Here is a 21,234-nt window from a genome sequence, read left to right as displayed (position 1 = left end):
AAAAAAAAAAAAAAAAAAAAAAAAAAAAAAAAAAAAAAAAAAAAAAAAAAAAAAAAAAAAAAAAAAAAAAAAAAAAAAAAAAAAAAAAAAAAAAACATACATACAGAAATCAAAGAAAGCGACCAGAACCTATCATCTCACAATCACATCCTCGATCTTACCACCCCACTATATACCCACGCCAAAACCTCAAGCAAAGATAGGCGCCACACCCCCAAAAGCAAGCAACGCCAGCACCAACGTGGCCTTCACAGTAACACTCGGTCCCACAAGAGCCTCCGCCCCATTTGTACCAGTCGGATCAGTCGAGCCATCGTCCGTCGCGCTCGTGCTCGCATTGCCAGTTTCACTCGCAGTCGCGCTCGCAGTCCCCGTAGCCGTCGCATTAGCCCCATTATTACACCAAACCTGTCCCGCCGCCGACCCCTTAATCAGACACTCGGCAAGATCACCAACTGTCTGCCCCTGGGCGAGGCAGTAGTAGCCGCAGTCGGAGTAGGTGATGACGCTTGCGGAACCGCAGCAGGAGCTCATTAGGGAGTGGTACGTGTCGTTCTTGGGCATTGCGCAGGCGGCGTCGTGCGTGGGGATGTTGTATAGCTCCGCGTGGCAGGTTGAGATTGCTGCTGTGGCGGAGGCGGTGGTTGTTGTTGTTGTTGACATCGTGGTGATTTGGAAGAATTGCTTGGGTTGGTTGGCTTGATTGAATTGAAGGGAGCTGGATATACGGTTGCGAGGGTGATGTTTGGCAAAGCAGATAAACGAGCGGTAATGTCTCAGTGAAGAAGAGATGTTGCTTGTTGTTGTCGAAGATGGTTTTTGAAGGCAGGGCGTTGATGCTATCTTATATATTCAGCTCTGAGTACTCGATTGCAAAACGACATCTATCAATAGAACATCAGGTCCACAAAAGCCACAGGGGTAGAGGTGGAAAGTGGGTGAGGACATAGTCGGTGAGCCCTAAAATTGGTTTGTCTGGAGGTACGCTGTCCAGTCTATCTGACTCGGTGTGGCTTCAATGTCTGAGATAGATACAGAAGTGCAGTGAAGGCCCGCTTGAGCTGCCCGAAAATAAGATACGCAGATGGCTGCGCACTGCTAAATCGGTTGTATTGTTGGAATCAGATGCCTCCCACGCTTAAAATAGATAGTCCAAACCCCCTGAAGTGGGAGAGTTCAAGAAGAAGTCCGGCCGGCCGACTAACCAAAAGTTCCACTCAATGTTCCGGGGAACGGTATAGCTCTAAGGTTGCTCAGTGGAGGCAGTCTCTATCAGCCCTATTCCGTGCGTCAGTGGCTACTGTGGGCGGCTAGTTAAAGAGTTTCATGCCACAATCCAAGAAGTTGCGTCCCCACTTCTGTAGGTGCTATTCATTGCAGGGTCCTGTAGGGATAATTATTGAAGCGGTGAGCTTTCGTCCCTACCATATGCGCCTGGGATAGAGGCCTTATCGATGTCTTTTCTTCACCATAAGTCTTCCAGAACGACACTCGCAAAGTCCAGTTAGTTACTCAATGGTCTTGGTTGGCAAATCAAGCTCCATGAGTGGCATAGTAGGGATTGCCCATGCACTTAGACGTTTACTATCATTCGTGGGTACCATTGCAAATGCCCTCTTCACAGCAGAACACCTACCTATCCAGTCAGGTCAGGCTATCACCTTCGATTACGGTTAAGAGCTGACCCGGGATCGAGTCGGGGGTCTGCAAATCGAGGTGATATGGGGCTATCAGTAGCACGTGCATGAGCAATCGGCCTCCAGCTTGCCTTCTCTACTGCATCACCGCATAGCCTCTCGGTTTTGATTTCTCGTAGGTTGTCCAGATTGCGTGCCAGGGTCCCCGAAGCTTGAATGAAGGCTTCCAACTGAGTCGTCATGGTGCCGCCCACCTACCGCGATCACATCATCACATAGATAGGATACTAGGGTAGAATAAGAGTAGAGCCTACTGTATCCACCGCCAAAAAAAATTTAGCTGAATTCTGATCAATCCCCATCGGCATCAAACGAGTCAGGCACACTGGGCCGGCTTCCCGCCTCCACATCAGGTTTTTGATTCGGACTACCGATGTCAGTGTCTCAGAGACACCGAGTTTAGTTCTCCGACAGGTCTATTTCCGGATAACCGTAGCTTATTGTCGTCGTCAGCTTCGCTAGTCAGGAACAAGGTGGCAGTGCCACTCATACTAGGTAGGTGTTGTGGTCAAGTCCCCACGATGGAGCTCCCCACAATGAGGGGACGTCCATTGTGTTGACAGAAGGCATCTCATGGTTCTAGTTGGCCGAAAATAAATCTTGGCAATCTGCGGATCATGCAAAACCGTGATCTACATCTCTCTTTTGCTGGTGTATCGGACGCGTCCCTGTGGCTGAGCAGAGAGTATTGATATTGATAGAGTTCGTGACTTGAGGCTACACGCGGTGTATAAAAATAGCCCTAACAAAGGGCCCTAATTAAGTATATACTGCATGATGCTTCATATTTATACAGTCTGATGCTAATCGCTGTGTATAGAAATCATGTACCCAGAAAGCCAGCTTCGCAACTGTGCGCTTTTTATGCTATACGCCGCCTTCCAAGTATACCTGGTCTATCGCCTTTTCCTACTACTGAAACATAACCCGGCCGATGACAACTATGGACTCAAACCATCCTACTCAAGAATCTGCCCCGAACCAGCATGCAGCCTGGATCCAAGCCCTCTCACAACAACTGCCCTCGTTGGCGCTACGACTGGCAAGTAGACACCGACATGACCATCTCGCACATGGCGCCTCAAATCTGACCATAACATCCAACAACGCATGGTGCTCTGTTATATTTGGCGATGGCGTGCGGGTAACGATCCGCTTCGCCATGCCCGGCCACGGCGGCATCAACATCGAGAAAACAAGGGACGAGGCCACTGTGATGAAATACCTGGCTCGAACAACCATTCTCCCTATCCCGGCAGTCTTTGGCGCGGGAACATGCAGTTACGGACCTTATCTCGTAACTCAATCTGTCGAAGGAACGCTCTTATCCCAGCGCCTGGAACCAACCGTGCACAACCCGCATGCCGACCTCGAAAGAGCATACCATTGTATAGCACAAGTTCTCCTCGAGCTCTCGAAGCCGACGTTTCCAGTCATCGGCGCGCTCGTCGAGAACTCGGAAGAGGGGAACTGGACTGTCTCGAAGAGACCGCTTACAGCGAATATGACGGATCTCGTGGAAGAGCATGATATCCCGCCCACGGCATTCCCAAATCGCACGTTTACGTCCGCATCGGAGTACTTTGTTGATCTTGCAACGCAGAAATTGCAACATTTAGAGGATCAGCGCAAACAGGGCTTGATTGATCTTGCAGATTGGAAAGAGAAGTATATCGCGCGCTGTCTCTTCCGTCGGATTGCGCGGGAGATTAGTACAGAACCTGGCCCGTTCAGGCTGTACTGCGAAGACTTTAGTCCGGCGAATATCTGCGTCTTACCTGACTCTACCTCTACCTCTACCTCTACATCCAACAACTCCAACAGAACCAGCCCTAATACCAACGCCGACTTCAGCGTCAGCGCCGTAATAAACTGGCAAACCACCTACATCGCCCCCAACGAATTTACCACCGTCGCACCGTGGTATCTCCTTTTCCAAAGCCCCGAAGGATGGACACAGGACCTCCTCCATTTCCAAAACGAGTACACGCCGCATCTAGACCTCTTCCTGCGCGTTTTGCGGAGTGTAGAGAATAAAGAGATACTTAAGGGGAGTTTGCACTCTTCGCAGCGGCTCTCGGGGAAGATGGCAAGGTCGTTGGAGAATGGCATGTTATTGTTTTGGTTTGTGATTGCTGCTAGGAAGGGGGTGGTTTTTGACGATGTTTATTGGGCGTTTATTGATGGTGTTTGGTTTGGGGAGTTGAATGGGTTGGAGGAGCGGTTGGGGCTTTTGAGTGGAGAGGAGATGGGGGTTTTGGATGCCGTTTTGAAGGAAGGTGGGTGAGTGGGTGGGATGTATGTGGAGGGTGAGGTTACGAAGCTCTATTTGCATTTCAATATGTGTCTGTATCATTCGGCAAAATGGAGGTATCGAGATGGTGGGACATAGAACTGAATAGAGGTTTTTACTTCTGGCTCTACACCCGTACGGCAACCATAGATCTTCTCGTAGCGAGCCCTAATTCATCAGCTTATGTCAAGTGTTCCGCTCGGCCTTGCTCAAAACAGTCGAAAATAAAATTCAAAACTACCCTACATTCGCAAGTTACCATTATAGAACTTCTAAGCCTCGTCAGGTTGTCACCTCCCCTTGTTGCAGGAGTTCGAGTGCCTCGCTGACCGCGCCTAAACGGAATGATTCCAGCAGCTTGTCCAGACCAAACATAACTAGCAGACCTCTCATTAACCCCCAAAGTCCCAAGCTATCCAAGATCTTCTTGATCCAGATCTCGCGGCTGACAAGGCCGCGCAAAATTCGCTCCAGCCCTAGTCTGCGAAGCAGTTGCTGATCAATGCCACGTCCAGCAAGCAACGCCCGCAAGGTCTTTCCGAGCCACAGTCTATCAATGAGCCTGGTGAACAGACCGGATATTCCATTCAGCAAAAGACCAACTGTTCCAATTATCTGGAACAGGGGCTCGGAGAGCAGTGACCATTGTAGGTTGATGCTCTTTCGGGCATGAGGCATCTCACTGAGGAGCTGGCGACCGTTTGTGATGGTGTCTATAACCATCTGCGCGAGCTCTTTTAGTAGCTCAGCGAGCTCATACTCTGCAGGCAAAGCCGTTTGCGGAGTGCCAGCCATTATTGTCGCTGCCATATTATTGTCCGGACCGAGAGCAGACAGTGCGCCTTTGCAGTCTTGCAAGACATTTCCGGCTTCTTCGATCAGAGGATTCACCTCTTGAACCAGTTGTTTCTCATCAATTTGGTCTTTTGGCGCTTGTTTGGCCTCCTTAATGCGCTAGGAGAGATTAGAATAAAACATCCCAGGTGCCAGAAGGGTATGCGAGCGTACTAGAACGATCCGTCTGCACAATGGCCCAATAGTGCCTCGTATCTGCCGGACAATGACACACGTTTCCTCTGCGTGTTCTCGCTTGTCGACCATATAGCCCTCATCGTTGACTATAATGCCGACTAGGTCGGACCGAGCACGCTTCTCCCTCGGTTCCTCAGCTCCATATTTGATCCAGTCGTCACCAGGTTTGGTCGGCATCGACTCGGAGACAGCGTGTCCAAAAACAACGCCGTTGTCGTCAACGACGTTCCCATGCTTGTCGACCTTCATCCCTTCCAGGGCAGACACTCCTGTAAAGCCTTTGACGATCCCGGCGTCGTCCTTTCCAGGCTTGCGCTCACTTTGCACCCAGGAGTGTTCAGCGACAAGCAGATCCTGGTCAGCGAAGGGACCCTTGTCGTCCTCTCGCAATGGTGTCGGCCTGGCCTTGCCAACGGTAACCCCACGGTAGTCCCAGAAATAACCTTGGTCATCGAGCTGAAATCCCTCGCTGGAGATTTTCTTGGGGTCTCCTTCGAAAACTTCGCCCACGTGAACGCCATCGGGTGTGACGATGTCTCCGGCCTTGTTGCAGGTGAAGCCCTCCAGTGTCGAGATGTCTGGAGCATTGTCTGTGCCTGCCTTGTCGGGAGCAGTATCACCACTCTCCTCGTTCTTCCCACAGTCCACCTTGTTTGGCCGAATCACATCAACACTCCCTATCAAGTCACCGTCTTCGTTCAGTATTTCACCATTCTCACTCACTATCTCTCCGACTAGATCCTCGGGATCGCCTTCAACCACCTTCCCAATTGTATGGCCTTCCCGATTCAATATCCTTCCTTCCTTCCCGATAACCAGGCCAGTCAGGCTTGGCAACGCAACGGGAAGGCGCTCGGAAAGATCAAGGTCGAAGCCTTTTGGATACCCACCCTTGCTCCGCGCTCCTTGTCCACCATCGTGGGGCAACTTCACGGTATTCAATATCTGTCCGGCAGAAGTCCACCCTTTGTTATCGACGTTCTTCGCAAAGCGACTCAGCCGCCGAGAAGCAGTTTCATCGGCACCACGCCGAACGGACGCAGTGTCACTGCTAGGTGTGGATGTTCTTTGTTCGTGGAAGGCCCTGTGCTGCGGCTTGCTCACTTTCAGGTCCATGGCTGTATCCGAGGCGCGGCTTGTAAGCGAGGCCGCCATTTTGATCAACTTTGGTATAATTTGGTGTCTCGATACAACGCTGGGTGGTAGAGCTTATATGATGCTCGCGACGGGCAATTGTCGGGAGGTCTAGTCAGCACATCAAGGGGTGATTGGGGTCTAACAAAGCCAAGGTTCGACTTAATGATCTATGGCGCTGATAGCGGAACCTTGGATAACATGGTGGCCTGGAACCACACCACTGGGACTCGGCCATGATGGTGTGCTAGACCTAGTTTGTAAGCCAACGCACTCCAAGTCTCAGGTGAATACTGAATTGTGAGCCGTCTATGTGAGCTACAGCCTTCTCCGCAATAGTCCAAGAAGATAGATAGGAACAGCCGGCCTCAGGAAAGTGCATGTGGGGGAACTCTCGACAACGCCAGGGTCAAGTCTCCAGGAATCTGTGCTTTCAACTATAGCTCCATATCCTAATTCAAAATCGAGCTTGCGATTCGACCCTGTCTCATCTCCCCCCTCCTTAGGCCTGCTGCTTTTCTGACGTCGTCGTCTCTTGTGACTGGACTTGCCCCGTACCGCGGTCGTATGTCATTGACACCTGATGCGTCTGATATCGCTGCATAGCCTTGGAGGGATAATTGGATTGAGTCCGCACATCTGTGAATGTGGCATGTCTGTTGCGCTGCGGGCTGTAACGCGTCTGAGCTGGTGCTGGTCGTCTGGGCCGAGGTGGAGACGTCATCGATGACATTGGTGTCGTTCTGATAGGACATGGCTTGGCTTATCAGTTGTACGTTTGAGTAGGCGCCGTCAGTACGAATGTGCGTGGGTTGACCGGGATATTAGCAGAATAAAAGGTTGTTTCTGCACTGCGGGTCAAAAAGGAACGAAGTGGTGACTGCGTGGCTAATGATGTGGAGGATACGTGGTTGGGTCTGACGGTTGATTGACTTTACTTCGGAAAGCTAATATCAGCTTCATGTGAAAGACATCAGACCATGGAAGGCAGGGTGACAGCTACCACGCGGTTCCCAGGTACAGAATCCCCGGCAGGCATCCCGTCATTGGAGGCGTAGTGATAGTCTTTGTCCCGGGGAATGGCAGCTCCAACCATGAATGCAGTTTCGATTGAGGAAAGTCCTATTTCCCCTTGTTTGTGGAGGTTTGAGCATTCTTAGGCGTTTGTGGGAAATTCTGTTGGGCTTTGACCCTGGGCGGACTGGAGTGCTCTGTGTCCATCTAGACCGCAGATCCGCCACATTGTCATGTTTGATAACATGAGCCCTGGACTGGCTGCCGCAGCTATGTTTGTCCGTTGACCAGAGGGGTTATATAGGCATTGTCGATTCTCTGTGGAATGATTGGATGGATGACCATGCGGTGTCATAGCACACGTTCCCCACTGAAATACTTGCCCACTCATCCTTTGATCAATGGCATACCCCCATGAGGGGCAGATCAAGCATCGACATGGACATGGGCACCGGCATCGACACCAGGATGGACGGTTTAGACGACGAAGAACTCGTATCCCACAGGACCAAACACGGGACACTCAAGCTCCGTCGACGAGCCCAATCACCACCTCCCGAGTTCGCACCAGACGATCTAGCTCGCACGTCCGAAGACAACGAGAACGAGATCTCTCCAGACCTCCCCTCCCGCCCAGGCGATTGAGACCATGAAGACCCGGGCCCGGACCCCGAGGCTGAAAAACCTACCAACCACCAAATTACACGCCAAAGCCAAACCACTGTCCTCGATGGAGACCAGGACCGAACAGACAACCACGTGGTACAGTTCGACGACGTCCAAGATATCGTCAATCCTGGAGGTGATCTGGTCTGAGACGTAAGCCACGAGACCGTCCGCTCGGTAGGAGATATGGCGGGTGGCCTCGCCGGCGCAGTCTCGGGGACATCAAGCACAAGCACAGGTAGTGAGATGACGAGGCAGAGTAACGAGCAGTTGCGCCTCAGGCTGGATCTCAATCTCGATGTGGAGCTCCAGCTTAAGGCGAAGACTCGAGGGAGGGATTTGACGTTGCAGCTTATATATGTTCTTGTCCTTGTTCTTGTTCATGTTTAGTATCGGCCTACGCTATGCGGGAGCTCAGGCTCTTGAGAAATTTGCTAGCATGATGGCTAATGACCGTTAATAGGACTTGAAGCGCCTGAGTCTCCTAGTCAGGTCGTTGCTGATATACGGATGCAACGCAACGCTGTCTTGTTGAACGTTAAGTCGACTGACTGCTTGAGTTTAAATAAGGATATGGATAGGGCGTGATCTGGCACAAACAACTCTTCTCTCTATAGCTTGGGTGTATGAAAGTCTATAGACATGTTTCTTTCCCTTACGTGCAAAGTAATGGAGCCCGGGTGGGCAGAAAGAAAAGGCAAAAGCGTCTATAAAGGGAACACTTGAATTTTCGGTCTGGGATTGACACAGCTAATCTGTCATACTTGCCATACTTTCATAACTCAACTGCAGACACCGATGGCATTCCTTGCCTGCGTTTCCTCGCCTACGCGAAGTCTAACCAAGATTGCAGTTTTGGGCAACAAATTATTCGAGATTATTGGCCTGACTAAATACAAATAACCCTTACAATACACCAGTTAAGGTAGTCTATCCATCGTAGCCTTGATTTCGACACTGTGGCGTCGTAGTTCGCGGGATCTGCTTAGGGCTAGTTATGCAACTAATGCACCCCAGGGAAGTATGTATAGCTTAGTCATGTTATTACAGGGGCTTATGAATGCGTAAATTCGACGACACAGGACAATCTCACTTTAGCAACAATCATCGTGCACCCATCTATGTTTGCAAAATGCATTCCACGGCGCCCATGGCGCTTTACTACTCAGTCGCTCGTTAATAGCAGCCCAAGACGATCCATCTACCGATCGTGGGTTCCTCGTCATGGCATAGACATTCAAAATCGAAGCATATCCATCGAATCCAAATCGAAGAGACCCGTCACTACGCGGCCGCGACATGGGGACCTAAATCTAAAATCGCCGTTCATCAGCCGTCCAGGCACTAGAACTCGAACACTATTCACAACCTCAATCCCCCCTCTATTGATCCCCCCCACAATCTTCATTAGCCTGCTTCTCGCCCTCTGGACCTGGAAATGTTTCTGGATCGTCGTCATGCAGGATAAACTGCTTTACCTCTCGTGGCTACCGCCCTTATCGCGGAGCGAGGAGATGAACGATTACAAGGGGGAGTTTCGCGGTGTGAGATGGACGGAGAAGGAGATTGGGAGTTTGGATGGGACGGGTTTGGTTGTCTGTGAGGGGCGCTTACCCTTTTCTCTGCCTGTTGATGTTGACGTTAAGGGTGACCGAGGTCGAGGGGGAGGTGGGAGTGGAAGCGGTAGTATGGGGAAGGGAAGAAGGAGGAGGGTGGTAATTTGTTACTTCCAGGGGAACGGCGGGTCAACGCCAATGCGATTACCGCTTCTTTCGCAGACGCTTAGGGCAATTGGGGAGTATGGAAATGCAAATCCTCATTCTGATTCTGGGCAGCCTGGAAATGAACAGGCGCAAACGGAGTACATCCTCGCCGCACTGTCATACCGCGGGTACTGGAAATCAAAGGGCCGCGCGACACAAACGGGGATTGAACTCGATGCGCAGGCGTTTCTAGATTGGGTGTATGAGACGTATCAACATCCAAATATGGATATGGACACTCGCATTGTTCTCTGGGGCCATAGTCTCGGTGCGGCCGTTGCCAGCTCAGCAGTTGCGAAGAGACTTTCACGTTCGAATTCAGCTGAGGAAGCTCTAGAGACGGCGTCTACACAACCCCCGATATCAGGGTTGATTCTCGAAGCCCCAATCTCGAGTATAAAGGATATGCTCATTAGCCTGTACCCGCAGAAATGGCTACCCTATCGGTACCTGTGGCCGTTGTCGTGGAATACATGGGATGTTGCGGACTCGTTGGAGAAGTTGGGTCAGCACAAGAACAAAGCATCACAATCTCATTCAGAGTTCAACCTGTCTGCAAATGCAAACAGTCATCATGGGCATGTGCCACCGATCCTCCTCATGTCAGCCGCAAGCGATGAGGTGATCCCGACGTGGGTGGCCGATCAGCTAGTGGACAAAGCGAGGCATCACAGGCTGGACATCCAGCGGACGGACGTGAAGGGGGCAATGCATATTGAGGGGCCGTTAAAGGCCGAGGGGAAGAAAGCTTTGGTAGAGTTTATTGTGAACTCGTCTGCTAGATCTGGACCTGGACCTACGTAATAATCATCACAATGCAAAGGGTAGATTGTGGTCATGATAGCAGCTTTACTACCCTTGTCGAGGATGGAGTGGACAGTTTACTTGAAGACAATAAGCCCACACATGATAAAGAACATGAAGGACACTTCATGCATAAACCCACATTACACCCCTGTCAATCTTTATCCTCAACCCCCTGTCCCGCAGACAAAGAAGAGCTGTCCCATTAAATGCAATTACAAAGGGGATTAAAGTCGTTGACAGGAAGATGAATGAACACGAATTACCCTTGCAAGCAACCCCATTGTCTCAGCAGACTCTCGAAACGAACACTAGGGCGAGAATCAAAACTATCCTTTCAAACATCCCTGTCATCTTGTGACGAACAGGACACCAGGGACAAAGGCTTAGCGTCATCAAGAGACCGCTATGAATGGAGGGTATCTGTGTACAACTGAAAAATAATGCCGTAGACCGAAGTCGGAGAGTGGCAAAGGGTATGACAGGGGCTAGCCGGATATGTGTATATTATAAGAAGCTATGTTTCCGTGTAGTCAGGAAATACCATTCGTGCGTAGTTCGCCTTCTGCTACATCGCACTGCACTCTACCTTCCCCGACAATCTTCTCAGAGATATCATCAGCCCTAATACCCTTCCCTTCCCCACCTTACGAGACAATTCCCGCTTCCATTCATTCGATCTACTTCGCCATTATCATCATAATGTCAACCAGGAGAAGAAACCTCACCATGCCAGCCCGCAAAGTCCTATTTGGCTCCTGCTCGCCATACTCCTCGTCCTGGGATGAGAGTACGAGCACCTCATCCACCTCGTCGTCCTCATCCTCGCATTTACCCTCATCTTCCCTGTCAAAGGCCAATATAAATGTCAAGATCACCAGACCAAAGAAACGCGGTTATCGCTTCGACGAGGCTATAGCCGCGAAGCAGGCTCTCGCCAATTTACCATCGAAGAAGATCCAAGAGTCTCAATCCCAATCCCAACGTCAACATGCACCTGCACATCCGAATGCCCTCGTGACCAGCGAACCTAACGGCCAAGACCTCGCACACAAGCACACCCTAATTCACTCCGCATTCCATCACGCCTCAATCCTACAATCCGAAGCCCACTCCGCCCTGCGCGAACTAGTCGCAACAGAGCGAGAAATCGAGATTGCGAGAGCCAGACATAGAGGGACCATAATATCCGATTCAAATTCATTCAACCATGATTTTCATGTTGGATATGAATACCCCATCTTCGACCCCTGCACAACCGTTCAATTCCAAGAAATCTGGGCGAATGGATGGACTGTACAAGAGCTTGATAAGGCGGGGGTTCTTGCGAGAGGGATTGCAAATAGGAAGGTTGCGCTTGCGGAGGAGGGGTATGCCTCTGCGAGGGCTCTTGCGGCTGCGTTGGGGCATCCGTGCGCTGTTGCGGTTGGGGGGTGGAGGGTTCTTGATATCAAGACTCAGGGACAAGAGGATGAGATCCTGACAAGGTTGAGTGGGCTTTGTCATAGCGAGGATGCCCTGCAGAGTGCTGGATACGCAATGAACCTAACCCGTGCTCCTGCCCCCTCCCATCACCAAGACTCCCCTTCTAATTCCAGTCCCAAGCCGAAGAAAAGAAAAGCCATCTCCCTAGACTGTGCATTCGTCGGTGTGGGCCCCCTCGACCGCGACGCCCTAGCCCAACTCTGCGCAATCGACGTGCTAACCGGCGAAGTCCTCCTCGATGTCCTCGTCACCCCGGACGAACCCTTAACACACTACCGCACAAAGTACGGCGGGATAACGGACCTCACATACCACGCGTACAGGGAGCATGGACTTGTCCTGGGTAGTGTTGAAGATGCACGGAGGGCCCTGTTTGAGGTTATGGATAGTGAGACGTTATTGGTTGGGTTTGCGCTGCATAATGACCTGTTTAAACTGGGTATCTCGCATTCGAGGATTATCGATACGCAGGTGGTTACCCGTGAAGCCGTCGAATCCAGATACGGCCGGGAGTTGAAGAGACGCTGGGGACTCCGAGATCTCTGCTGGACTTTCCTAAGCAAGGAGGTCCAGGTGAATGATTCGGGCCATGATTGTCTTGAGGATGCGTTTGCGCCGCGCGAGTTGGTCTATTGGTTACTTGATCAGCGCAATCAGGGGGTTTATCAGACGGGGGTGGATAAAGAGGTCAGGGATAAAATTGATTATTGGGATGCAAACATTTTGAATTTGCTTGAGTGGGAGGGGAGTGCGTCTTTATAGGTGTGGTTAGACATGCCATGTTCTCGGCTGTCAGGATTGAGGTCCTGTTTTGGTATAATGTTGCTCTAGATGTCTGGGCTTAATTTATAGAGCCTGTGTAGACAAGTCCTGTTACATATAGCTATAAACAGATTTGATAATTTTGTGGTTCAACTTTCTTCTTTCGAGTTAGTGTTTCTGGTTGTAGAACGTCGAGCCATGAAGAACTGAACTTGAATCTCATGACCAGTCTGACGGTACTCGTAGAATGCCAGAACTCCGTAAAACATATACAGCCGTGCAATAGTTTCCCTTAGTCACAACTTACTCACAAACATCAAAAACGGCCACAGACGGATCATGATCACTCGCGGCATCATCATAGTTCACCCACGTATTGACATGGATATGCTCCATCCTGGCTCCCCTCCCCAACGCCTCAGAAACAAACATGTGGTCCAACTGCTGATGGTTCGAGTCGTAGATGTACGTGTAGCGCTCTGTTGCTGGGATTCCAACGACGTCGTCGAGTTCGAGTAATCCAGATCGCTCAACGAAGGTGGTTAAGGGCGCGACGAAGGAGAATTCGTTGAAGTCGCCTGTTGCGAGGATTTTGGCGTTGGAATCTTCAGCGAGAATAGAAGAGACGAAAGACTAATACTTGTCAGTTGATAATAGAGACATTTTTGTTAGGTATGTACATACAGCAACGACTTCAGCCTGCGCGGTCCGCTGCTCAACGGCGCCGTTGACGGGCGGGCGGGCGTCGCCTTGGATGCTTGTACCGCCGCCCTTACTGGAGAGGTGAACGTTGACAGTAAAGAACTTGTTCTTGCCGTCCAGGGTTTCCCACGCGGCGGCTAGTGGCTTGCGAGACGCGTCCCACGCCTCGTTGCTGGGATCAATTAGACCGGGGTTGAACTTGAGCTCAGCGCCGGTTAGGACCTCGTTGGCGTCGGAGGATGAGCCGGGGTTCTCGTCGCGGAGACGGACGATGCTGCTGTCGTATAGGTAGGCGACGCGGATGTTGCCGCCTGGTTCGCCGCCGTCGGAGCCGTCGATGGGTGCGATCTCGGCGAAGCTGTAGTCTGGTCCGCCGGCTGTGGCGATGAGGTCTGCGAGGGTGGAGAGAGTGACGTTTGCAGAGACGACGCCATCGTCGGTGGCGCCGTTGTTGTCTTGGATTTCTTGCAGGGCTACGAGGGCGGGACCGTTCAGGTAGTTGGCGATGTGGTCGGCAATGGCCTCGATGTTGTCGGAGGTCGGGGTTAGGTTCTCGACGTTGTACGAGCCGATGCTTAAGGCACTGCAGGTTCCGTCGCCGACTAGGGTCGAAGGCTCTGCGACGGTGTCGTTGCCGCCGGTGACGCTCAGAGCAGTCGTTGGGAGGACCATGTACTGGCCGAACTTCCACTGCACGACACCGGTGACATCTTCTGGCGTGTCTCCGACTTTGAAGGAGTCAGAGTTGGTGGTCCCATCGAGCGGCGTGCCAATCTTGATGGCTTCGGGGTTGGAGTCTATACAGTTAAGTCAAGCCCAATACGGAATGCTTGTGGTCGACTTACCATTCGCGGTCATTGTCAATCCACCGTGCTCATTCAACCCGGTAACCTCCCAGTCGCCACGCACAAAAACATCACCGTACTGATTCGGCTTGGTAATGATAGCCAGCCCAGTAAGCGAGACAAGCTCGCCGCTGAGACTCTCCCAGAAATCCAGTCCGTAGAGTTCCGGTTTCAGCACGGGGTTGTCATTAGAAAGCTGGCTAGCATTATTCGGCAAGCCCAGGACATCGCCATTGTCGAGACCAGAGTACGCCTCTGTTGGAGGCGCGCGGTCCTTCCCAATAACGACAGGAGTCACTTCGTTCCCGCTAGACACGACCACAATGCTCGATGGCGAGGTGAGTTCGGTCAGGTAGACGTAGGCGTCTGAAGAGCGGTACTCGGAGACTGTCCCGCTGACGGTGATGATGTCGCCGACGGCGACCTCCGAGACGGCACTGCTTCCGTAGACGTAGATGGACTCGGAAGTGGCATCGTCGTCGTCGGAGCTTGTTGAGCGAAGGAAGAAGCCGTCTTCTCCGATCGCAGTCACTAGACCTTCAACGTCGGAGACGGTCTCGCCTCGGAGTGGGGAGAGGTAGGCATTGCCGTTGATTTCGCTGATCGTCACTGCCGCGGCGGGCAGGACGCAGGACAGGGCCGATATGGCGAGACTGAAAGACTGCATGGCGCTGATCTGGGGCCGTTACATGGGACATCGCGAGCTCGCAGCTTTTATAGCGCAACTTCGCCTGGTGTCGCCGCTGTCGCTCGATGTACCTGAGGAAGATCAGCCACTGAGGAGGGAGAAGCGTATCACGGGCTGCAGTGCCAAGCCCAGCCAAGTTACATCGCTTGAGACCTCAACAAATCAACATAAACAACTACCCCCTGTGAAGAAGCGCAATCTATTGTGGATTGGAGTGGTCTTAGTGAGAGGTTGAATTCATGCGCTAGAAGCTACTTAATATCGCTATAATCTTCGCTCCGTGCACTCCACAACTTCACGCCCACGAGATAGCCCGAAGTCTTGCGGCTGGCCGGCACCGGCCGTTCAACGTACCTAACCACATCAAGACGCTTATGCCTTTCCAGTGTCCTGTTTCAGAGACACGATCCGGTTGAGGACGACGTGATCCTCTGTACTGTCGGAATCCATAGTGAAGTAGGCCACCCGCATTCCCTGGAAGCGAACGGTCTCCGGTCTGGGTGTGCCCTCGCTTGTCTCACCAGCGGCTTCCGGCCAGGGTGCTCTCCGTCGCACTTCGTCGAATCCTGACTCGATCAATGCGTCCTTGTAGATGGTCTCGCTGTTCGGATTGATGTCTGCGAGGAAACCGCCCTCGACGGAAGCTGGCTCGTCGGACTTGAACAGAGGGTCGTGGATGCGGACTTCCACCTTGCGCGATCCCTCTGGGACCCAGTGGATATACGTCTTGGGCTTTCCGCCATCCCGGTCCAAGACAGCACTGATTGAAGTGACCTTGCCGTCACCGTTCTTGGTGAAGGTAGTCGCCTTGATGGGGAACGGCGCCTTCCAAAGACCGACGCTCTTGCCGGGTGCAAGGCGGAAGTATCCCTTGGCATCTTCTTCACGGAAGTCGGATCGGTCGATGTAGACAATACTTGAGAACGGAACCTTGTGCGAGCCCATCGCGGCGTTTTTAGGGGAGAAGGGAATGTCAAGGTCGAGCTCTTCTGGAGTGAGGGTGTCAAAGTCTTCAATGACAACCGGAAGTGGGTCGAGGACGAGCATAAGACGGGGGACCCGCGGTTCTAGGTAGGTTCGGATGGTCTGGTCGAATCGAGCGATGTTGATTACAGAGTTGGAAGTGGTCACTCCGAGCTCGTTGACGAACGACAGAATGGCCTCTGGGGGAACACCGCGACGGCGGAGGGCAATCACAGTGTACAGCCGGGGGTCGTCCCACGATCGGACATATCCTCCGTCAACAAGCTTCTTCAGTCCTCGTTTGCTCATGATGGTTCCACTGACGTTCAACCGGCCTGCCAATTAGCACCTAAACACGGATAAAATTGAAAGGAGAGCATACCATATTCGCGCTGCATCGGCTCGTATACACCGAGGTTCGAGTTGAGCCATTCGTAGCTCTCCCGCGACAGGACGAACTCGGTCGTGCACAAACTGTGCGTGATGCCTTCGATGCTATCGCAGAGGCAGTGCTATTCCTGTTAGTACTCGGACATCTGGGAGAGACTGGCACATACAGCGAAATCGTAGGTGGGGAAGATAACCCAACCAGGTGCCTTGTGGTGCTCCTTCTTCAAGACACGATAGGCAGCAAGATCCCACATCTGAGGGTTGGGGTTCTCGATATCCTGCTTCATTCTCAAGAACGCCGTCTGAGGCTCGTATTTCCCATCCTTCATATCCCGGAACTTCTGCAGATTTGTCTCGACTTCCTGCTCTGCGTCCTTGCACCGATACCGCGCACCGTGTGTCTCTCCACCTCGCTGCAACTTGATCTCCGTGTCGCTGCAATGGCAAACGTAGGCCTTTCCGAGCTGGATCAGCTTCTCGGCGTGATCGTAGAGCTGCTGGAAGTTGTCGCTCGAGTGTGTCTTCCTAGCAGGCTTGAATCCCAACCACTGAATGATCTCCTCGATAGCCGTGAAATATTTTTCCTCCTCCGCCTCGGGGTTCGTATCGTCGAATCTAAGAATCTATTCCTGTTAGTCACCAGACACCTGATCAGTGTCGTAAACATACCGTCTCACCCCCATGATGCCGCGCAAACCCAAAATTCACCGCAATAGCCTTACAATGTCCTAAGTGCAAATAACCATTCGGCTCTGGCGGAAACCGTGTAACGACAGGCTTCATGGGACGTTCGCGGAAGACATTGGCGAGGAAGCCCTGCTTAAACATGGCGTCCGGGTCGAGCGTTTCTTCCTCGGCGGGCTTCGCTTCGGTCTTGGGTTTAGGGGCGGCAGGTTTCGCGGGTGCGTTCGCAGCTCTTGCGGCCGCAGCGGCCTTCTTTGTGCGTTTCTGGGTGCGCTTCTTCAGTTCGTTCTTTGAGACCATTTCGCCGGTCTCCTCGTCTAGGACGAGCTTGGAGGTGGCTTCTGCCAGGGCGTCCGACATTTTGGATTTTTTGTGAGGGCAACGAGGGAGATATGGAGGTAATTGGCCGTATAGACCGGTTATATTTGTGGGCAAATGCGAGGAATGCTGGATCAACAAAGGCGTGAGTCAGAGCAACAAAAAATAATCCCACTCCATCTTATCAGCGGGGTTGTGCCTTGTGCGCGGATGGGGAAGGCGGTGCACCCAAATCTCGTGATGATAAGGGCGAAAGAACTCAGGCACAAATGCGATAAGCGATAGGCCTGAGCCGACTCCTGTATGCAGAGAGTATTCTTGTGATTTCATCGCTCGACAGAAGATGGCTCTCGCTCAAGTGAAATAGGATCATCATTGATTAGCTTACTGTCTAATTGACTTCCAGCATGTGAGACCGCCGGCTGGGCAGGTTTATCGCAACACACGCAACGCTAACCGCACGATATATATTTCGCCTGGCATGGCGAGGAACTGGTCAACTTTCATGGCCCCAGCCAATATTTCATACCTTAAGACACGAAGATGGCATTCCCTAGTTCTTACAGCAAACCTTGTCTAGAGTTGATATAGATTGGCCTCACTTTCTACAAGGCTTTCCATCGAGCCGTATCAAACGAAGTTGTATCTGCAGCATGCTTACCATTGTTTAGGCCAATCACGTACCGAATCAAACGAACCAAGGCTCGATCTTGCATTGTAATGGCTTGGGGCGACGTTATGACTCACATATAGTCTAAGGACGGGTCGTTTATTGGCTGTCAGACAGACTATACAACTCGCCAAGTCTCAATACGAGGCCGAGAGATATATCCATGAAGCATCAACATCTCAACCTGAAAGGATCAAACAAGCCAAGAACTCGGAAGACAGCAAAGGGAGATGATTAGAAATGCCCATAACTAGGGGATTAGAAATCCAGCCAGAGAAAAACTTGAGAGAAACGCGGAGAGAAGTATAAAGCCATCAATGGGGACGGGCCAGAGAACGCTCATCAACAACCTTTACCACCGGTCCATCACCTCAAGTCCGTTTTACAATGTCCTACAGAGGCAAGAACGCAATCATAATTGGCGGTACCCACGGCGTCGGCCTCGCAACCGCACACCTCCTCATAAACAGCGATGCAAAAGTCCTCTTAACCGGTCGCAGTCAGGGCCCCATCGACTCTGCCAAAGCTCAGCTCGGCGACAAAGCCCATGTCCTACAATGCGACATTACCTTGCTACCAGCCATCGAGGCGCTCGTCGAAGAGACTAAATCTATCCTCGACAACGACAAGATCGACTTCCTCTTCATCAACGCCGGCTACGCAGCACTGGAGCCCTTTGAATCAGTCACAGAAACCTCATTCACCCGGACCGTATCGACAAACCTCTTCGGGGCCTTTTTTACCGCGCAGAAGTTCTCCCCACTTGTTCGCGAGGGCGGAGCAATCGTCTTTACGTCTTCTGTATCCACGAAGACCGGAATCCCCGGGATGGCCGTTTATTCGGCCTCAAAGGCCGCCGTTTCCAGCCTCGTCCAGACACTCGCTGCGGAGCTAGCCGAACGTAAAGTTAGGGTATCAGCTGTCTCACCTGGCTTCGTCAAGACGCCGACCATGGGTGTTTCTGGCGTGAGCGCTGAGGACCTCGTGAACTTCGAGGAGGAGGGTGCGAAGCTCACTCCACTAGGACGGATTGCGAGCGCAGAGGAGGTGGCTAAGGTTGCGGTGTTTTTAGCTCTTGAGGCGACGTTTACGACTGGGAGTGAGGTGTTGGTTGACGGAGGATTGCTTAATGTTCAGAAGCAGTAGGGCACTGATTGGGAGTCATTGACCACTAGGATTCTGAATGCTACTCATTCATCTTACCTTACTTCACGTACCCGGCCGTCAAGGCCAGTTTGTGAATGACTTACGACTCAAGTGAGCTTGGTATTGTTCTTTTTCTCAAGTCGGATTGCTTCTTTATTTAATTGCCCAAGCCAGGCAACTACTGTACGCATGTAGTGCGTGCCAATAAGAGAAGCGGGAAATTTAGCCGATAGCTTACTATTATTACGAGTGGCGTATGTAGCTTGCCCAAGTTGGAATTACATAATACTGAACATAGTTTTTCTCTGTAGTCTGACCTACTTGTAGAAGTGTCACTGGTGTACAGAGTAAATGGGTGGTATTGCACAATTCCGGCATAAAGCAGGCTAGTCTAAATATAGCGAGCACTAAAAGTGCCCTAAAGCTGCCCCTCATTCCACCGCATCTTATCAGTATTGGGGCTGTCTGACTGTCAGCTCTCTTCTTCAGCCCCCAATTCCCGACATCAGCTTTTCCAGCTACAGGAAACCCCTTCAATAATTTTTCTTTTCTTTCCATTTCCTACCTATACACCAATTGGCCGACCCGAAGCACTAAACCCAACCAAATAGCCAGAGGCAACCGCAAAAATGCCCCGCATAGCCTGCTTCCACGGCGCCGGCTCAAACGCAACAATTTTCGAAATCCAATGCTCCTTCCTCTCCTCACTATTATCCCCAACATACACTCTCGAATTCTTCAACGGCCCCTTCGACCGCCCCGCAGGCCCCGGCGTCCTCCCCGCCTTCGACGAGTGCGGGCCCTACAAGAGTTGGTTTGATCCTTCTTCTGGCGCAGAGCGGAATAGGACCGAGGGGGACGGGAGCGGGTTTGATTCTGTCGGACGAGATGGGATTTCACGGGTTCTAGGGCTCATGGAGGCGAGAAGTAGGGAGAAGGTGTTTGATCAGAGTGAGTGGGTGGGTGTTATTGGGTTTTCGCAGGGGACGAGGGTTGTTGGGGGTTTGTTGTTGGATCAGCAGAGGTACGAGGATACTCAAAAGGGTGGGATAAAAGCGAGGACGGTGGGGAAGGGGATTAAGCTTCGTTTTGGGGTTTGTTGTAATGGTGGTGGTGCGCCGATGGAGAGTGAGATTGCATTTCGTATGCTTCTTCTTCCCTTTTCCCGTGCCCTACTTTGTTTTACGGGGATACTAATAGATAATGATGGGCAGGACTAGATAACCCCTCCAAAGTCGTCCAGATACCAACGCTGCACGTCCACGGACTAAAGGATGAATTCCTAACGAACGGCCGCGAACAACTGGCCAAGTACTACGACGCCAGTACGGCCAAGCTGTACGAGATTAATTACCACCATGCCATGCCGTGGGTGAAGGCCGAGTCGGCGGAGTTGGCGCGGTTGATTAAGGAGTTGGATAGTAGGACCAGGGGGTAGATAGATGGATAGACAGATAGATAGATAGAGGAATGAATAGATGAATTGGGTATTGATATTGTGTATATATATGAGGTATCTGATTTGTTCAGTTGGAAGCGTTAAAGAATCGACAACGGCTTATACGGTGATCGTGCCGGCAGGACAACCATATCCCTGACAATTCCAACCTCCCCATTTCGTCGTTCCCGTCGCGCATACCGCAACGCACTCCTCATCTCACCAGCCTCCGTCCGCTACGGGACAAGCTGCAAAGAGAACATCCTATTTTCCCGCAAGAACAGAAGCCAGACGCACTTCCTCCTCACTACAGCACAAACCACCCCCATCCTCAACAGCCACAAGCACAGAAAGGAAATCCAACGCCGAATGCGAAAAGTACATACCCTGCAGCGGGGGTGCTTGCAGGAGATACCTTAGCGCCTGGCGACGAATGGTCGGTTCGCGACACCTAAATAAATCAACCTGGTGATCGGGACAAAAGAGAGGGGGCGTGCCTTCCAACAAAAAGAGCTCAATATAAGGTTTTATACTCTCATGGAGCCGGGAAGCTTTAACAGAGCCCCAACCTTAAATGTCAAGTGTCTACACCAGTATAGATAATTCGGGCTACGGCTCGAGACCTCATATTTGGGAAATTTAAAGTAATGAGGAGTTAAAGTTATTGAGCGGCTTATATTTGTTTTATCAAGATCTCAAGTGTGCCATCAAGTTGACTCCGAATGTTCCCTCCCAAGCCC

The 21,234-nt window shown here is 51.6% G+C and overlaps 9 protein-coding genes across 9 annotated transcripts; 5 read left to right on the top strand and 4 right to left on the bottom strand.

Moving 5' to 3' along the window:
• Positions 1-189: 189 nt before the first annotated feature.
• Positions 190-663, bottom strand: BDV17DRAFT_289702 (uncharacterized protein; the record flags this gene model as incomplete). Its single annotated transcript, XM_073761720.1, has 1 exon — positions 190-663. One exon carries the CDS (start codon positions 661-663, stop codon positions 190-192), a length of 474 nt encoding a protein of 157 aa, XP_073617308.1.
• Positions 664-2,640: 1,977 nt separating this feature from the next.
• Positions 2,641-3,984, top strand: BDV17DRAFT_289701 (uncharacterized protein; the record flags this gene model as incomplete). The annotated part of the gene is made up of 1 exon (XM_073761719.1): positions 2,641-3,984. The coding sequence occupies one exon, from the start codon at positions 2,641-2,643 to the stop codon at positions 3,982-3,984; it is 1,344 nt and encodes a 447-aa protein (XP_073617307.1).
• Positions 3,985-4,272: 288 nt separating this feature from the next.
• Positions 4,273-6,177, bottom strand: BDV17DRAFT_289700 (DUF3659 domain-containing protein; the record flags this gene model as incomplete). Its single annotated transcript, XM_073761718.1, has 2 exons — positions 4,273-4,944; positions 4,999-6,177. 2 exons carry the CDS (start codon positions 6,175-6,177, stop codon positions 4,273-4,275), a joined length of 1,851 nt encoding a protein of 616 aa, XP_073617306.1.
• A 3,381-nt stretch (positions 6,178-9,558) lies between these two features.
• On the top strand, positions 9,559-10,672 carry BDV17DRAFT_258727 (Alpha/Beta hydrolase protein). The gene has a single exon (XM_073757367.1). The coding sequence runs from the start codon at positions 9,591-9,593 to the stop codon at positions 10,401-10,403; it is 813 nt and encodes a 270-aa protein (XP_073617305.1). The 5' UTR covers positions 9,559-9,590; the 3' UTR covers positions 10,404-10,672.
• A 1,163-nt stretch (positions 10,673-11,835) lies between these two features.
• On the top strand, positions 11,836-12,852 carry BDV17DRAFT_258725 (ribonuclease H-like domain-containing protein). Its single transcript, XM_073757366.1, has one exon. It carries the CDS (start codon positions 11,943-11,945, stop codon positions 12,648-12,650), a length of 708 nt encoding a protein of 235 aa, XP_073617304.1. The 5' UTR covers positions 11,836-11,942; the 3' UTR covers positions 12,651-12,852.
• BDV17DRAFT_258724 (endonuclease/exonuclease/phosphatase family protein) lies at positions 12,809-14,947 on the bottom strand. The gene is made up of 3 exons (XM_073757365.1): positions 14,198-14,947; positions 13,335-14,149; positions 12,809-13,283 (listed from the first exon to the last, which is right to left on the bottom strand). Exons 1-3 carry the CDS (start codon positions 14,862-14,864, stop codon positions 12,954-12,956), a joined length of 1,812 nt encoding a protein of 603 aa, XP_073617303.1. The 5' UTR covers positions 14,865-14,947; the 3' UTR covers positions 12,809-12,953.
• A 16-nt stretch (positions 14,948-14,963) lies between these two features.
• Positions 14,964-17,553, bottom strand: BDV17DRAFT_39149 (glutamine--tRNA ligase). The gene is made up of 4 exons (XM_073764465.1): positions 16,908-17,553; positions 16,406-16,861; positions 16,231-16,360; positions 14,964-16,183 (listed from the first exon to the last, which is right to left on the bottom strand). Exons 1-4 carry the CDS (start codon positions 17,280-17,282, stop codon positions 15,258-15,260), a joined length of 1,887 nt encoding a protein of 628 aa, XP_073617302.1. The 5' UTR covers positions 17,283-17,553; the 3' UTR covers positions 14,964-15,257.
• Positions 17,554-17,582: 29 nt separating this feature from the next.
• Positions 17,583-19,129, top strand: BDV17DRAFT_258722 (putative short chain dehydrogenase). The gene has a single exon (XM_073757364.1). It carries the CDS (start codon positions 18,298-18,300, stop codon positions 19,054-19,056), a length of 759 nt encoding a protein of 252 aa, XP_073617301.1. The 5' UTR covers positions 17,583-18,297; the 3' UTR covers positions 19,057-19,129.
• Positions 19,130-19,540: 411 nt separating this feature from the next.
• On the top strand, positions 19,541-21,018 carry BDV17DRAFT_258720 (serine hydrolase FSH). The gene is made up of 2 exons (XM_073757363.1): positions 19,541-20,199; positions 20,271-21,018. The coding sequence occupies exons 1-2, from the start codon at positions 19,686-19,688 to the stop codon at positions 20,492-20,494; spliced, it is 738 nt and encodes a 245-aa protein (XP_073617300.1). The 5' UTR covers positions 19,541-19,685; the 3' UTR covers positions 20,495-21,018.
• The last annotated feature ends 216 nt before the right edge of the window (positions 21,019-21,234 follow it).

Source organism: Aspergillus undulatus (genome assembly GCF_047715775.1).
Source record: "Aspergillus undulatus strain CBS 261.88 unplaced genomic scaffold BDV17scaffold_14, whole genome shotgun sequence".
Taxonomy (NCBI): Eukaryota; Fungi; Ascomycota; class Eurotiomycetes; order Eurotiales; family Aspergillaceae; genus Aspergillus; species Aspergillus undulatus.
This window is presented reverse-complemented; position numbering and strand designations above follow the sequence as displayed.